General features: G+C 40.0%; 5 protein-coding genes and 1 long non-coding RNA gene across 6 annotated transcripts in view; 2 read left to right on the plus strand and 4 right to left on the minus strand.

Annotated features, from left to right (window-relative positions):
- Positions 1 to 1,716, minus strand: part of LOC103509305 (farnesyl pyrophosphate synthase) — a gene marked incomplete at its 5' end in the record, with an annotated part of 9,344 nt that extends 7,628 nt beyond the window's left edge. The window contains 3 exons of the mRNA XM_026823689.1: positions 391 to 503; positions 906 to 1,046; positions 1,507 to 1,716. Of these exons, the coding sequence (XP_026679490.1) occupies positions 391 to 503; positions 906 to 1,046; positions 1,507 to 1,716 (464 nt within the window). The remainder of the gene's footprint in view (positions 1 to 390; positions 504 to 905; positions 1,047 to 1,506) is intronic.
- Positions 1,717 to 3,642: 1,926 nt separating this feature from the next.
- On the minus strand, positions 3,643 to 4,590 carry LOC103509306 (protein disulfide-isomerase A3-like). The gene is made up of 2 exons (XM_026823693.1): positions 4,385 to 4,590; positions 3,643 to 3,907 (listed from the first exon to the last, which is right to left on the minus strand). The coding sequence occupies exons 1-2, from the start codon at positions 4,588 to 4,590 to the stop codon at positions 3,658 to 3,660; spliced, it is 456 nt and encodes a 151-aa protein (XP_026679494.1). The 3' UTR covers positions 3,643 to 3,657.
- A 973-nt stretch (positions 4,591 to 5,563) lies between these two features.
- On the minus strand, positions 5,564 to 11,213 carry LOC103509307 (protein disulfide-isomerase A3-like). Its single transcript, XM_026823684.1, has 6 exons — positions 10,927 to 11,213; positions 10,125 to 10,212; positions 9,723 to 9,835; positions 7,009 to 7,235; positions 6,297 to 6,492; positions 5,564 to 5,828 (listed from the first exon to the last, which is right to left on the minus strand). Exons 1-6 carry the CDS (start codon positions 11,067 to 11,069, stop codon positions 5,579 to 5,581), a joined length of 1,017 nt encoding a protein of 338 aa, XP_026679485.1. The 5' UTR covers positions 11,070 to 11,213; the 3' UTR covers positions 5,564 to 5,578.
- On the plus strand, positions 8,227 to 9,019 carry LOC113467485. Its single transcript, XR_003391549.1, has 2 exons — positions 8,227 to 8,591; positions 8,674 to 9,019. It is a non-coding gene; the product is annotated as an uncharacterized LOC113467485 (long non-coding RNA).
- A 1,959-nt stretch (positions 11,214 to 13,172) lies between the features above and the next one.
- Positions 13,173 to 14,174, plus strand: LOC113467483. Its single transcript, XM_026823692.1, has 2 exons — positions 13,173 to 14,010; positions 14,099 to 14,174. Exons 1-2 carry the CDS (start codon positions 13,693 to 13,695, stop codon positions 14,102 to 14,104), a joined length of 324 nt encoding a protein of 107 aa, XP_026679493.1. The 5' UTR covers positions 13,173 to 13,692; the 3' UTR covers positions 14,105 to 14,174.
- Positions 14,175 to 14,202: 28 nt separating this feature from the next.
- On the minus strand, positions 14,203 to 15,760 carry LOC103509308 (P17/29C-like protein DDB_G0287399). The gene is made up of 3 exons (XM_026823685.1): positions 15,746 to 15,760; positions 14,786 to 15,548; positions 14,203 to 14,440 (listed from the first exon to the last, which is right to left on the minus strand). The coding sequence occupies exons 1-3, from the start codon at positions 15,758 to 15,760 to the stop codon at positions 14,259 to 14,261; spliced, it is 960 nt and encodes a 319-aa protein (XP_026679486.1). The 3' UTR covers positions 14,203 to 14,258.
- Positions 15,761 to 16,237: the final 477 nt, after the last annotated feature.

The raw sequence follows: 16,237 nt of genomic DNA on the forward strand, positions 1-16,237 counted from the left end.
CCCGTGACCTAGCGCTTACAAAGCAGGCGCGCCCGATCCTTTCAAGCTAACCAGACTGGTTAAAACCTTTATCAATATACTTTAAAGGGTATTTTGGGGGCGAAGTAAAGCGCCTAACCAAAAGAAAGAGAATATTGTGTTTGTAAAGTACTTACTAACTTGGTTCTTTGTTTGTGTTCTCAGTTGCAAGCGTTTCTACTAGTAATGGATGATGTGATGGATAATGCAACTACTAGACGAGGATGATTAGTATTAGTACACAAGGATCATATTGGATTGAGTGCTATCAATGATGGTATACTAGGTAGTTGCATTATCCATCACATCATCCATTACTAGTAGGAACGCTTGCAACTGAGAACAGAAACAAAGAACCAAGTTAGTAAGTACTTTACAAACACAATATTCTCTTTCTTTTGGTTAGGCGCTTTACTTCGCCCCCAAAATACCCTAGTAGTTGCATTATCCATCACATCATCCATTACTAGTAGAAACGCTTGCAACTGAGAACACAAACAAAGAACCAAGTTAGTAAGTACTTTACAAACACAATATTCTCTTTCTTTTGGTTAGGCGCTTTACTTCGCCCCCAAAATACCCTTTAAAGTATATTGATAAAGGTTTTAACCAGTCTGGTTAGCTTGAAAGGATCGGGCGCGCCTGCTTTGTAAGCGCTAGGTCACGGGTTCGATCCCCGTCCAGAGCGACTTTTAAGTATCCGCTAGACAAAATCTGATAATGTTTGTTCTTGGAACGGCTGCTTTATCCTATCCTATCCTGTCCTCCCTCTTTCTTTGATATCGGGACCATAAGACCTCCGTTGTTAGTTCCCTCTATCAAATCTCTTAGGGAAAAAATGGACATAATTGTACATGTATTATTGGATATACGATATACATACTTACAATTTCTACACACCAGCCTAGTATCTGCGCAAGGTGTAAATTCTCCGGTGTTAGTTCCGAGGGTTGCGCCAACATTTTATATGCCACCACTAAGGCTAAACCCCTGTTCTTCTTGCCACTCGGAACATTGTATTGGAGTACCTGTACAATGAAATAGGTACCTAAGTATACATTATTGCTTATTGCCTTGTTATATTGTAGTACCTACACAGTAGAATTGTATAGACATAAATTATAGCACATAAACATAAACTCATAACATGTGCCACATCCCAAGATACGCTACATCACACCGCAACATTAAACTGTAATTTATTAGCTACTGAGAGACAAAACTGAGCCGCAAAAACACACACCATAACAAATCTGTTCCTTAAAAATTAACGCGATAATTCTGGCTAAAGTGTGAAGTATTTGTGAGAACATATTTGCACTTTGTAAAATCATATTTTCGGGTCGGGGGTCGAGTGGACTGGAACACATCAGCTAGACAAGTTGTATATTTAAACTTCTATGGTGAAAATTTTGGGAAAGTGAGATTTTGTTAGAGAAGTTATGGGTACCACAAAACAAATACTGAGGATAACTAGTAGTGACTTACCTTAGCATACCACTTGGTAACGTCTGGAATATCAGAGTGTCTCCCTGCGTCTGTTAGATCTCTCACCAGGTCTGGGAATATAGCCATGAAGTCCCGACTCTCATCTTTACTCAATACTGTGTTAGTAGCCGCCAGGGGAGGATCATGCGATAAGATCTTACTCTTCTGAGATAGAACTGAACTTGTGCTGATGCTAGGGGAGAGAACAAAACATCAATACGATAGAGTAAGACTGCGTTTTACGAAGCCAAAGTTGGCTTTGATTCCAAATTGAACTGGGTATTAAGTAGGTAAGTATAGCTAAATCCTAGATTGATCTCAATTTTGATTTGGTGAGCCCCGCTTTAAGTAGGTAAGTAACCTGTGTCAACCTAGCCGTTCCTTAATTCAAATTTTGGTTGGTTATCAAAGTTTCTGAGAAATTCTGTTTGGAAATTGAAGCTACTTGACTGGAATAATCAATAGGCTTCTAGGCTCATTTTTCATCTTGATGAAAGGGTCCCATATCAAGTATTCCTTCCCTAATTATCTATCTCACTTCTCCGTTTGCAGGAATGCTACGGTTCGAAAGACCCCTCCCGGGTGGCCAACATTAAGAACCTCTACCTTGAACTGGGTCTCCCCGCTACATTCACCATCTATGAAGAAGAAAGCTACAACCTGATCAACACTCACATACAGCAACTGTCACGCGGACTAAACCAAGACCTATTCTATAGAATATTAGACAAGATTTATAAGCGAAAAAGCTAAACGTCTTCCAATAAATGAACTTCATGAGTATTAAACACCTTGTTTGTCAAATTCCATCGCAATTGAAGTGTTCAGGAGTTATGGCGAAACTAAGAAAAAAAAAATCAATAAGGGCCCGATTCCTACATACTTCTAAAGAACGATCGGCGATCGAGTAAACAATCTTACAAGAAAATTTCTCGATTTAAGTAGCTACTCAATTGTCCTCACGAGGCTGAGTGCACCCCGAACTCCAGGCAGCCGAAAAAATTTCGATTCTGCCGGGAATGTTCTTCATTCAATAACGATAAATATGGGAATGCATGATGATCTCTTATCATATACCTATCAATTAATCATCTTATCAGATCTAATCATAGGAAATGTGTGTGTGTCAGATTTTCCACTGAATGTTCGTAGCGTGCCGGTAGTGGTGCGAGCGTCAGGTACATTGACTGATTCATTGTTAATTAATGTTTAATTTTAATTACCTTGGTATTAATGTTATTTTAATTTAGTTATACATATTGGAATAATCGTTATGTATTTTAAAATTAAAAAGGAGATAAAGTATTATGCCTATTAAAAAATATTTTTATAAAGTTACATTTGCGATTTAAAAAGTTGCAAAATTATAGATCTTTCAATATTGGGATGCGCACAAGAAAATGGCCTAATGGTCAATTCTTGACATTAGCTAACATCAATACCACCAATGAGAAAACATTTTTGCCAAATGTCATTGAAATCGGATGAACTATATGAGAGTTGTTTTGAGAGAAATAGGGCACATACTTACCTAACTAACTTTGTTTGTTCATAAGTATTTTTTTTTTTGTATCTCTAAGTTCATTTTGTTTTATTTTTATTGTTTTTTATGGGTGAATTTTGCCGTATAAAAGTGGAAATGTATTTTGCACTATTTATTATTTTAATTACTTTTTCCTTGTATTATCTCCTTTCTGCCGTGTATAGTATATGTATAGCCATTGTTGCCCATTTTAAGTTACTTGTGGGGTGGATCATCTCTAATATCTCCACAAACTGATTTTACAGTCATCCCGATTAGTTGTCACTACTGGTGCAGTGCATACCAGCATACATATAGTGGTTAGCTGGACTACATTCCTGTAAGGATATTTACAACTTTGTACTTCTTCGCGATAATTTTACCTCATAGCTACAACAGTCGAGGTAAAAATTTAGATGCTTAGATGTAACTTTGGCTGACGGCATAAATAAGGCATACTTAACAAAGAAAAAACCTTCTTAGTATCCCACAAACAACCTCAAAACAAACACTTTGCCTTGAAACTGAAAATGTATATTCGTAGATCATACATAGAGGAAATTTAACTAAAAACTTGGGAGGGGAAAAAATCCCTCTTGGGCGGTTAGGAGGGATTTTTTTCGCGAACTTCAATTTGACGAACTTACCTTTTCTCCTACTTCCTCATAAACAGGGGTAAGTTTCTTACAATGTCCACACCAGGGAGCATAGAACTCTACCAACACATCCTTCTCGTTATTGGTGACCACTTCATCAAAGTTCTTGGCCACGGCTACCTTAACAGGGCCGGAGTTATCTTCAGGTACTGGCTCAGACTTAATGTAAGGGTCTACCTCACCAGCCACCACCTTGGTTAGGAATGATTCCAAGTTTTCCACTCTGAAACAGATTGAAAGTCGAGTGGATGGGAACACATCACATGCCCTCAGACACACTCCATTTGTCAAAGGTCTAGGTTTACCTTGCCCTTGGGATCAATTTAATTTAATTTGAAGAAATCATTTAGAAACCATTTACTAATGAAAATTTGTAATGACACGATAGGTTTTTTTCCGAGTTTTGATAGGAGTATAGGAGGAACTTTAACAGCTAAGGTCTTATCGTCCCGAAAGCAAAGAGAACGAAGACAGGATAGGAGAAAGCCAACCGTTCCGAGAACGAATCTTACCTCTTTAGGATAAAATCCGTCCCGGGCGGGAATCGAACCTGCGACCTAACGCTCACAAGGCAGACGCGCTACCTTCCAAGCTAACTAGGCTAGCGAAATACTTTTTTAATTGGTCAAAATTCAACATTTTACAAGGCCTTCCAAGCTCACTAAGCTGGTGGGAAATACCTATGTGTCTGAATACTCACGAGAATTCATCCTTCATGGCGTATTTCTTTCCATCTTCAGCTCGAACAAACACCAGAGGCTTGTCAGAAGGTACATAGTCAAATCCAAACTCATTCAATTCATGCTGGAAATCATCCTTGGCGGAGATAGCGAATGTGAACTTGTCAGCGAATCCTTTGGCGACTTTCAGGATACGGTTCCTCCAGTAGTTGGTACCTGGGAACATCATTCAATATGTAGGTGTTCAATTAATTACATGTCAGAAATCTGTATCTGCTAGTGAGGTTTGTCTACTCTAACACAACAGGTCACATAATTAAAAAAATAAAAAAAGGTGATGTACTTACAGATGAATCGTACATAAAAATCTGAACACAAAGCAGGTGCAATCTTGTTTAAGTTCACTACCTAAGTAACCAGTATATCACATTGGAAACTGGTACATTCAACATACCTAAGTACTATTGGGGTGGATCATCTCTAATATCTCCACAAACTGATTTTACAGTCATCCTGATTAGTTGTCACTACTGGTGCAGTGCATAATGCATACATATAGTGGTTAGCTGGACTACATTCCTGTAAGGATATTTACAACTTTGTACTTCTTCGCGATAATTTTACCTCATAGCTACTACCTGTTACTATGGTTAGGCAATGCTTTTAAAGGGTTTTCTTTCATTTTACCTCATAGCTACTACCTGTTACTATGGTTAGACAATGCTTTTAAAGGGTTTTCTTTCATTTTACCTCATAGCTACTACCTGTTACTATGGTTAGGCAATGCTTTTAAAGGGTTTTCTTTCATTTTACCTCATGAATACTACCTGTAAAGATTCGAAACAGAGCTTTCGATAGCCCAATTGGGCCGAAACACCAACAAATCAATTTTCTTTTTGTGAACATTCTAACCAAATGTCACCAAAGAAATCGAACGAATCGTTCAAGCTATTGCGAAACAAACATAAAAAATTAATGAAACAGTCGAGGTAAAAATTTAGATGCTTAGATGTAACTTTGGCTGACGGCATAAATAAGGCATACTTAACAAAGAAAAAACCTTCTTAGTATCCCACAAACAACCTCAAAACAAACACTTTGCCTTGAAACTGAAAATGTATATTCGTAGATCATACATAGAGGAAATTTAACTAAAAACTTGGGAGGGGAAAAAATCCCTCTTGGGCGGTTAGGAGGGATTTTTTTCGCGAACTTCAATTTGACGAACTTACCTTTTCTCCTACTTCCTCATAAACAGGGGTAAGTTTCTTACAATGTCCACACCAGGGAGCATAGAACTCTACCAACACATCCTTCTCGTTATTGGTGACCACTTCATCAAAGTTCTTGGCCACGGCTACCTTAACAGGGCCGGAGTTATCTTCAGGTACTGGCTCAGACTTAATGTAAGGGTCTACCTCACCAGCCACCACCTTGGTTAGGAATGATTCCAAGTTTTCCACTCTGAAACAGAAACATTGAAAGTTGACATCACATGCCCTCAGACACACTCCGTTTGTCAAAGGTCCAGGTTTACCTTGCCCTTAGGATCAATATAATTTAATTTGAAGAAATCATTTAGAAACCATTTACTAATGAAAATTTGTAATGACACGATAGGTTTTTTTCCGAGTTTTGATAGGAGTATAGGAGGAACTTTAACAGCTAAGGTCTTATCGTCCCGAAAGCAAAGAGAACGAAGACAGGATAGGAGAAAGCCAACCGTTCCGAGAACGAATCTTACCTCTTTAGGATAAAATCCGTCCCGGGCGGGAATCGAACCTGCGACCTAACGCTCACAAGGCAGACGCGCTACCTTCCAAGCTAACTAGGCTAGCGAAATACTTTTTTAATTGGTCAAAATTCAACATTTTACAAGGCCTTCCAAGCTCACTAAGCTGGTGGGAAATACCTATGTGTCTGAATACTCACGAGAATTCATCCTTCATGGCGTATTTCTTTCCATCTTCAGCTCGAACAAACACCAGAGGCTTGTCAGAAGGTACATAGTCAAATCCAAACTCATTCAATTCATGCTGGAAATCATCCTTGGCGGAGATAGCGAATGTGAACTTGTCAGCGAATCCTTTGGCGACTTTCAGGATACGGTTCCTCCAGTAGTTGGTACCTGGGAACATCATTCAATATGTAGGTGTTCAATTAATTACATGTCAGAAATCTGTATCTGCTAGTGAGGTTTGTCTACTCTAACACAACAGGTCACATAATTAAAAAAATAAAAAAAGGTGATGTACTTACAGATGAATCGTACATAAAAATCTGAACACAAAGCAGGTGCAATCTTGTTTAAGTTCACTACCTAAGTAACCAGTATATCACATTGGAAACTGGTACATTCAACATACCTAAGTACTATTGAAAAAAAAGTGCTCTTTTTTTCAAGAGGTTTGATAGAGGGAACTGTAACAACAGAGATCTTATGGTCCTGAAATAGAAAAGAGGAGGACTGGACTAACAGGATAGGAGAAAGCTGGTTGTTCTGAGAATGAGCCTTGACTGCTCAAGATTCACCCCGGGCAAGAATCAAACCCACAAGCCAGCACTTACAAGGCAGGTGCACTACCCTCCAAGGTAACTAGACTGGCTTTGTGCACCCTTGATTTTTCACGTTTCTTCCCCTTACCTTTAGCATTCTTAACATAATCGACAGCATAGTAGGCAATGACCAAGGGTTGCTTGAAGTCCTGAGTGTTTTCTCTCTGACGATGTCCAACCAAACCATGGTAGTTCTCCTTGATGAAAGTCTCCAGCTTCAACACGTTGGCTGTCTCAGCGGTGTACGTCACCGATGAGTCTTCAAACTTGTTGTGCAACTGCTTGGGACGGAACAGAACAACAGCATCCCTGGGGGGGGAACAAGAAATAAGAGATGGTTAGAATTTACATCTAAGTTATGTGGTAGAATATGCCACCTACAATGGTAAAACTAAAAGAGTTGAAACATATAAAATTCTAAAAATGATTTTGGGTGAGTAAAAACACTTGGCTTTATGTTTTACGTATATTTTTATTATTAAATTACAGATGGATCCATTTCGGCTGTTACGCCATCATCAGTGTATTATAATCAGAGAAGTTCAGAATATTGCACTTATTTTGGGAAAATATGGCACTAAAAAACATGGCAATATGGCACTTATTTTAGGAAAATATGGCATTTACAAGCAGGCTCCGCCCGCTTGCGCGTGGCTGAGGCATGGCCGTATGCAGCATGGCCATATGCAAAGAGGAATGGCCGTAGGTGACCGTAGCGTAACTTACCGTATCGTACCGCACCTGACTATACTTGACTGTACCTAATCGTATCTAACTGTTCCGTCCTCTAGGAAATCACCCTCAAACCTAATACCAGAATAATTTCATACCTAAACTTATTGGAATTTTATAATTTACCTAGAAATCACGACCCGTACCGTATCGTACTGTAGCTCACCGTACCGTATCGTACTTGACCGTACCTGACTATGTCGTATTGTACCGTACCTGAACGTACCGCATTGTACCATATAGTACAGGACCTGACTGTAACGTACCATATCTGACCGTACTTGACTGTACCCGACCGTACCATATCGTACCGTACTTAACTGTTTTACCTGACCATACTATTTTGGCACCATATTATACTTTTATTTGTTTTCGTCCCTAATTTGGGCACCACTGCGAGTTTTGAAAAATCCGTTCTCAGGATACCTTTACTTACTAAAAGGCAAGACAACTATCTTACTTACAAACTTCATGTCAATTGACCCACCCGTTTTGGCCATGGGTCGATTTTTAGTAGTTTTTTGGTCATAGTTTGGAAACCACTGCGAGTTTTGGAAAATCCGTAAATCACGACTGAGGAAATATCAAAGTATGTAGGTACATACAAAAACCAAGAATCAACTTTACATGAACAAAAAGATGGGGAATAAGGGAGAAGAGATTGGATGAAATTATTTTCATTATCAAGCATTATTCTCTCCTTTCTGAGTATCTTAAAGAACAGAAAGAGCCAAAATCCGAGGCTCCAAAAACGTATAAATCAAGGGAGCTGCTCTCTCACATTGAAGGAAGAGGCGAGCATTGCTATGAATTCAAATAATATCGCACACAACTCCCTCTCAGTGATAATGAGAGATACGTATATTAAAACAGATAAAAACACAACTGGATTACAAATGCAAGACGAATCAATCTCAAATCCTCAAATGACACCATTAGGTAAATATTTTCAAGGATAAAAACGCAACTGGATTACAAATGCAAGACGAATCAATCTCAAATCCTCAAATGACACCATTAGGTAAATATATTCAAGGTGTGACAATACAGGGTTATTGACATTAAAGTTCTTTCGGAGGCCCTTACTTAGGAGGCCCTGTTAGTATAAATGGAAGATGATCGAAAAAATGGGGTCTGTGGAGACATTAGTTTCAGTTTTAGTTACAGAATGTTTGAATTTTTTTATATGGTGTGTTAAGACATTAAAGTTCTTTCGGAGGCCCTGTTAGTATAAATGGAAGATGATCGAAAAAATGGGGTCTGTGGAGACATTAGTTTTAGTTTTAGTTACAGAATGTTTGAATTTTTTTATATAGTGTGTTAAAACATAAACCTAAATATTGAAAATACAGGCTGTTTCAGTCAGTGGTGTGTTAAAACATAAACCTAAATATTGAAAATACAGGCTGTTTCAGTCAGTAATCAACTATTCATTGAAACTCTACCTCCTGCAAAAGTTTGTAGAAAAAAAGGCCAAATACAAATCTTTTTCACAGAAAAATATTCCATACTGCCAAGAAGTTCCAGAAAGAACTTCACACTTGCAGTAAACAATTATGACGTAAGCAATATTATAGGAGAAAAACCTTCAACTTTGCATAACCCATGTTAAAGGTTGCGCCAATGTCAAAGTTTCGCGATTTGCAAAGTTGTGAGGCTACCTTCTGGAACCCTGAGGAATAGGCTCCCTGGACACTAGTTGGATATTCCAACTGCAAAAATAAACAATTATGACGTAAGCAATATTACAGGAGAAAAACCTTCAACTTTGCATAACCCATGTTAAATGTTGCCGTAACGTCAAAGTTTCGCGATTTGCAAAGTTGTGAGGCTACCTTCTGGAACCCTGAGGAATAGGCTCCCTGGACACTAGTTGGATATTCCAACAAAACGGCAAGATAGCTTGAATCTCCGATTAGCCTTCGTTAAACTAAGAGCTAAGAGCCCTTATCCCACACAGAGTGTAAAAAAAAAATCTTCCCTCAAAACCAAAGTTCGTTATTCCCTCCGCATTCCACAGTATATACAGCGTGTCTCAGTTCGTCGCGTATACAGGGTGACGTGTTTTACAATTCGGTTTTCTTGGCTTTGGACACTTGTCCGTTTCTGAAGATCTTCAATGTTGGGTATCCGGATACTCCATGCTTGTTACACGTTTCCTTACCAGCCTCTGTACAGTCAACCTGGACAAATAGTTTCATAAATTATATTTTCAATCATGATTAATCATTTATTTATCTACATCTAAATCAAAAACATCTAGGTTGTTTCATGATCATGAGTCATAAGGACTAGGGTATGTGCTCCCCTCCATGAGAGCACCTTACTCATGCTAATGTCATTTTTTTTTTTTTTTTTTTTTTTTTTTTTTTTTTTAGATGAGTGTTTCACCGCCATTTAGGAGAAAATTCAAATGGACTACTGTACAGCTAAGAATACTATACATAATATAGAAAACTATAGGTACTCTACCTTAACAAAGGAGATGGGGGGATCAGCACCCTTGACATCAGTGGCAGCCTTCTCGTACTCAGGCTTCAATTTCTTACAATGACCACACCTGCAAGAAGGAGTAAACTTGATTTAAGTAGGTAATTTGTTTGAGTTAAATTTTGAAGTATCTAAGTGAGGAAGGCATTAAATATCAGAGGTGATTTTATCAATCTACAAGCATAATATATGCTCTTGTAGGAAAACAGCAGGCCTGCTCATGAGAGTTCACCTTTATTATGAGTTAAATGGTGCCATACTTGGACATTAAGAGTTTGGATTAACAATCTGATTGGTTCATTTAACACTTTGGATGGACATTAGATATTCCGATTGCTAACATAGTTTCTATTCAAGTTTAAATCGACATGTAGCCCTGAGGATAATAGATTTGCTTGCCCGAGCAACAAGGATGTGTAGACCATACAGTTTGCCTCTCAGGATTCCATGTTTCTTGATGTATTGACAGGTAGGTACGATGCAGATACTGTTAGACTATAGCTACTTATACTTACCACGGAGCATAGAACAGTTAAGAGTTTGGATTAACAATCTGATTGGTTCATTTAACACTTTGGATGGATATTAGATATTCCGAATGCTAACATAGTTTCTATTCAAGTTTAACTCGACGTGTAGCCCTGAGGATAATAGATTTGCTTGCCCGAGCAACAAGGATGTGTAGACCATACAGTTTGGCTCTCAGGATTCCATGTTTCTTGATGTATTGACAGGTAGGTAGGTACGATGGAGATACTGTTAGACTATAGCTACTTATACTTACCATGGAGCATAGAACATGACCAGGGCAGTTTCATGTTGATTGATCACAGCTTCGAAATCGCTATCCCCCAGATCCAAAACACTGCTCTCATCACAGCTAACAAGTGCGAACCCTAAAACTAACACTAGACACAAGGAATTCATTTTATACAACGATAAATACGATTTACCGGTGGGGAAAATATCCAACTATCGGCGAAATGACCCAGCACCTAGCCCGTAACCCGAAATCCCGAATACGTGTTACGTGTTCTTCACAGGTTCAGATTCAGAAATCTTCAAAGTAGGTACTGCTGCCTGCTGCTGACTACTGAAGTTGGAAGTTGGTTTTGTTTACCTACGTTGAACCAATCAGAATACAGAATGTGCCGATATATGAAGTGGAGAGTTTTGATTGGTCCAAATCGACCGGCTCGTCAAGGCCAAAGTGATGCGTGTTGTATTTGCTTTTTGTTGAAGGCGGAGCAAGTGGACCATGTACGGTCACCAATTTTGTCAGCGTGATCAACTACTGGCCGGGCCCAAAGCGGCGTTTGAGGAGGAGTGGTTATTTGAACGAACAGTGGAAGGTGGAAGTGGAGAGGCAGGGCTGCCAGATCATAGATGTATGTGCCAGATCAGGGAATTTTTTCCCTGAATCTAAGGGATTTTATGGTTGGGACGTCCAGGGGAAATTCTATGGGATTTTTTTTTAGAATGGAGGGTACATAGGTAGGTATAATAATAATTCCTCTGTAGCCATCTGCTATTCCGGTTCATAAGTGTCATATACAGGGTGTCCACCAATGTATGACCCACTCAAATTGCTCCGAATCTGTTGGAGTTTTCGAAAAATAAAAAAATCCGTTTGATTTTTGCAAAGAACTTTTTGGTAATATTGAAATTCGCGAACAAGTTCGCGAAAACCGCAAACTTGGTACCAACTTTGGAATTTCAAATGAGAACCCCAATTTTTTATTGCATATTATTATTCTACGTAAAATCTCATGTACAATCGACTATTCATTATTTTTTTGCGATTCGATCAAAACTAACTGAAATGTACCTGTGTGACATATCATTTCACAATGTTTTTCCTTCATAAATCATGTGCTAACATCAGATTTAGGATTAAGACCATTTTTCGCGAATTTGCGAAAATTTGCAAAGATCGCGAATCGACAAAGTGATTGAAATGTACCGTGTGACACATCATTTCACAACATTTTTCCCTCATAAATCACGAGGTAACATAAGCTTGCGGATTGAGGTCATTTTTCGCGAATTCGCATGTATTGACAGGTAGGTATGATGGAGATACTGTTAGACTATAGCTACTTATACTTATCACGGAGCATAGAACATGACCTGATGACCAGGGTAGTTCCATGTTTCTTGATGTATTGACAGGTAGGTATGATGGAGATACTGTTAGACTATAGCTACTTATACTTATCACGGAGCATAGAACATGACCTGATGACCAGGGTAGTTCCATGTTTCTTGATGTATTGACAGGTAGGTACGATGCAGATACTGTTAGACTATAGCTACTTATACTTACCACGGAGCATAGAACATGACCAGGGTAGTTCCATGTTTCTTGATGTATTGACAGGTAGGTATGATGGAGATACTGTTAGACTATAGCTACTTATACTTACCAGGGAGCATAGAACATGACCTGATGACCAGGGTAGTTCCATGTTTCTTGATGTATTGACAGGTAGGTATGATGGAGATACTGTTAGACTATAGCTACTTATACTTACCAGGGAGCATAGAACATGACCTGATGACCAGGGTAGTTCCATGTTTCTTGATGTATTGACAGGTAGGTACGATGGAGATACTGTTAGACTATAGCTACTTATACTTACCACGGAGCATAGAACATGACCAGGGTAGTTTCATGTTTCTTGATGTATTGACAGGTAGGTACGATGGAGATACTGTTAGACTATAGAGTTATAGACTATAGCTACTTATACTTACCACGGAGCATAGAACATGACCAGGGTAGTTCCATGTTTCTTGATGTATTGACAGATCAGGCGTTAATGGTTCACGGTGTCGTACACCATTGTAATATCTGGGAAAATTCCGACCTGGAAAATCATGCTGCAGCCAAATGTTGAACCTAACCCAACACATAGAAGATGGTTTTGAAAGGAAAGAGATAACGGGAGTAGCTTTCGTAGACCTTACGACGGCGTACGACACAGTTAACTGTGTTGTACGCCGCTGTAAGGTCTAAGAAAATTAACTTAGTTGTCACTCTTAAATGTAGGGTTGGACCAATAGAGTCCAGGAAAATAGTTTGGCTAAATTAACTTGAGCACACTGCTCGTGATTAGAATGTCTTATGTTGAACAAAATATAAGGGTATGGCAATTTGCAAGAAGTACCTACCTAACAGGTGTGGAATTGGTTAGTATCGACCCGGCCCCGAACAGGAGAAGTCCAGACCCCACGGAAAGCCCCCAGGCGCCCAGTGGAGCTCCGGGAATCCCGAGTTCCCTCGTCCGAAGACTTCGGTAAATGATAAAACAAGGAACAGGTGAGGATGAGATGAAAAAATAATATAAAAAAATAGCAGAAGAAATCAAAATAAGGGGGAAACACCTCCGATCCTCACGGACCAAGTCGAGAGCAGTCAGAGACGTAGCTTAGTGTCAGAAAGAGCGAAAAGTCAAGTATGAGTTAATATTCTCTGGGACGTCGCTTGTACTTATTAGGCCACCCTCGTGGTAGGCGCCGAGGTCGGTTCCGGGAATACATAGGCGGGATGAAATCCAAATTTGACGCCACCCAACTGATAACCTGCGTCACTGTGTCGGTAGTGCGCCGCCTCGTGCGGTCTGGGCTGTCCCGAAGTGGAAGTGAGAGGGTGTCACAGGTCGGACTCTGCTCCAATCTCCAATCCATCTCAGAGTTTGTATCGGAGATCATCTCTCTCGCGGATCATCGTGTTCCCACTCTCCCGACCCGGGGGACAGGAGTAGAGGTGTCTTGCTCTGGTTCGGTATCGGTCATGTTATCATTAATGTATGGTACCGCGTCGGGGTCCTCGAACGTGACACGGTCCTCGGGGAGTAAGTTCGACATCTAGGACCAGCTCGATGTTATCATTAATGTATGGTACCGCGTCGGGGTCCTCGAACGTGACACGGTCCTCGGGGAGTAAGTTCGACATCTAGGACCAGCTCGAAATGTACCGCGAGCTGGTTATAGAATGGTGTCGTCACATCGGACTGATGTGGCGGCGACGGCGCTGGTGACGTAGCGTGTGACGACGCCGGGGTAACAGTGGTCAACGACGAGGAGGCCGTCGGGGGGGTAGGTCCCATCGGACTACGTGTGGACAGACGCGACAGAGGTGTAGGGGGAGGAGTTTCGACTGTTTGTAGCTCCTGCCTGATTTGGTAGTTCCGTTTGAGGCTTGGTGTGGCTCCCTGACTGTTTGTAGCTCTTGCCTGATTTGGTAGTTCCGGTTTGAGGCTCGGTATAGCTCCCTGACTGTTTGTAGCTCTTGCCTGTAATTTTTAGCAGTTGTTAATGAAGAAGATGAAATTAGAAATAATTACCCATAATGTTTACCAACTAACATTATTTTTACCTAGTTATCACTTATTTTACGAGGATCGCAAATTAAGAAGATGAAATTTTTAATTATTAAGTACCTACCTAATTCTAACTACAAGAGTAAAGAAAAACCCCCATTAAGTACTATGATTCGAGAATCGATACAATAATTTAATAATCAATCCCCACAGTTCATAGCTATTTTTTTTTTTTTTTTTTTTTTTTTTTTTAAAATTAAATTTTAAACCATCCGGTTTGAGGCTCGGTATAGCTCCCTGACTGTTTGTAGTTCTTGCCTGATTTGGTAGTTCCGGTTTGAGGCTCGGTATAGCTCCCTGACTGTTTGTAGTTCTTGCCTGATTTGGTAGTTCCGGTTTGAGGCTCGGTATAGCTCCCTGACTGTTTGTAGTTCTTGCCTGATTTGGTAGTTCCGGTTTGAGGCTCGGTATAGCTCCCTGACTGTTTGTAGTTCTTGCCTGATTTGGTAGTTCCGGTTTGAGGCTCGGTATAGCTCCCTGACTGTTTGTAGTTCTTGCCTGATTTGGTAGTTCCGGTTTGAGGCTCGGTATAGCTCCCTGACTGTTTGTAGTTCTTGCCTGATTTGGTAGTTCCGGTTTGAGGCTCGGTATAGCTCCCTGACTGTTTGTAGTTCTTGCCTGATTTGGTAGTTCCGGTTTGAGGCTCGGTATAGCTCCCTGACTGTTTGTAGTTCTTGCCTGATTTGGTAGTTCCGGTTTGAGGCTCGGTATAGCTCCCTGACTGTTTGTAGTTCTTGCCTGATTTGGTAGTTCCGGTTTGAGGCTCGGTATAGCTCCCTGACTGTTTGTAGTTCTTGCCTGATTTGGTAGTTCCGGTTTGAGGCTCGGTATAGCTCCCTGACTGTTTGTAGTTCTTGCCTGATTTGGTAGTTCCGGTTTGAGGCTCGGTATAGCTCCCTGACTGTTTGTAGTTCTTGCCTGATTTGGTAGTTCCGGTTTGAGGCTCGGTATAGCTCCCTGACTGTTTGTAGTTCTTGCCTGATTTGGTAGTTCCGGTTTGAGGCCCGGTATAGCTCTCTGACTATCTGTGATATATGCTCCTCGGTTACACGCCGGCACCCTGGTTTCTCCATCTTGAACTCTGAAAATAACCTGGTTGAAAGCGGTTTTAGCAGTCCATGGCACTTGGGTGTTCACTGGAGGAAAAACAATAAATTAACGACTTTGTCTACCCAAGGGAGGGAAGTACATTTTAAAATGAGCTATGCATAGATACGCCATATGGCGTATCATGGGTAACCACTTGCAAAAATATAAAGTAAAAATAATTAAATAAAGCATGGTTTTAGCAAAAAATCTCTGTTTTTACAAATAAATAAAGAAACAACAAAATATTAAATCAGAGTCCGAGAAGGGACAAAATTATAAGGGGATTTTTCGCGCTGTGGGGAAATAACGTAGGTGATCTGGCAACACTGGGAAGAGGAGGGAGTCGAGTGGTGAGGTATGAAAAAGTGTGATCTGTAATCGCGAGAGGCAGAGGCGAGAGTTGAATTTTTTATCTCATCTCAGCTCTCAGCTTAGGTACCTAATTTGATTTATTTGATTAATTTGCGATTTTGCGGACTAGCGGCAAGAGATGCTGATTGCTGATGTAGAGTCTCATTTACTTTTATGGTGCACTTTTAATTAAAAAATTAAACCGTTTACATGTTAAGTTTGAAGTGTAAAGTGTGCTGTAGGTCTTACTGTTGCTTAGGTCAGTTGGCT

This window comes from Diaphorina citri, unplaced genomic scaffold, assembly GCF_000475195.1.
Source record: "Diaphorina citri unplaced genomic scaffold, Diaci psyllid genome assembly version 1.1 scaffold486, whole genome shotgun sequence".
NCBI classification, from domain to species: domain Eukaryota; kingdom Metazoa; phylum Arthropoda; class Insecta; order Hemiptera; family Psyllidae; genus Diaphorina; species Diaphorina citri.

Bases quoted from the DNA above. Each gene is read 5' to 3' on its own strand.
- LOC103509306 (XM_026823693.1), bottom strand. From the start codon at position 4,590: ATGTTCCCAGGTACCAACTACTGGAGGAACCGTATCCTGAAAGTCGCC. The intron at 3,908-4,384 runs GTGAGTATTCAG...AATCTGTTTCAG, and splicing joins GCCATGAAGGATGAATTCTC to AGTGGAAAACTTGGAATCAT.
- LOC103509307 (XM_026823684.1), bottom strand. From the start codon at position 11,069: ATGAATTCCTTGTGTCTAGTGTTAGTTTTAGGGTTCGCACTTGTTAGC. The intron at 9,836-10,124 runs GTAGAGTACCTA...CTATTTGTCCAG, and splicing joins CCCCCATCTCCTTTGTTAAG to GTTGACTGTACAGAGGCTGG. The intron at 7,236-9,722 runs GTAAAACACGTC...TTCTTGTTCCCC, and splicing joins AAAGCCAAGAAAACCGAATT to CCCCAGGGATGCTGTTGTTC.
- LOC113467483 (XM_026823692.1), top strand. From the start codon at position 13,693: ATGAAATCCAAATTTGACGCCACCCAACTGATAACCTGCGTCACTGTG.
- LOC103509308 (XM_026823685.1), bottom strand. The intron at 14,441-14,785 runs GCAAGAACTACA...TAAAAATTACAG, and splicing joins AACCGGAACTACCAAATCAG to GCAAGAGCTACAAACAGTCA.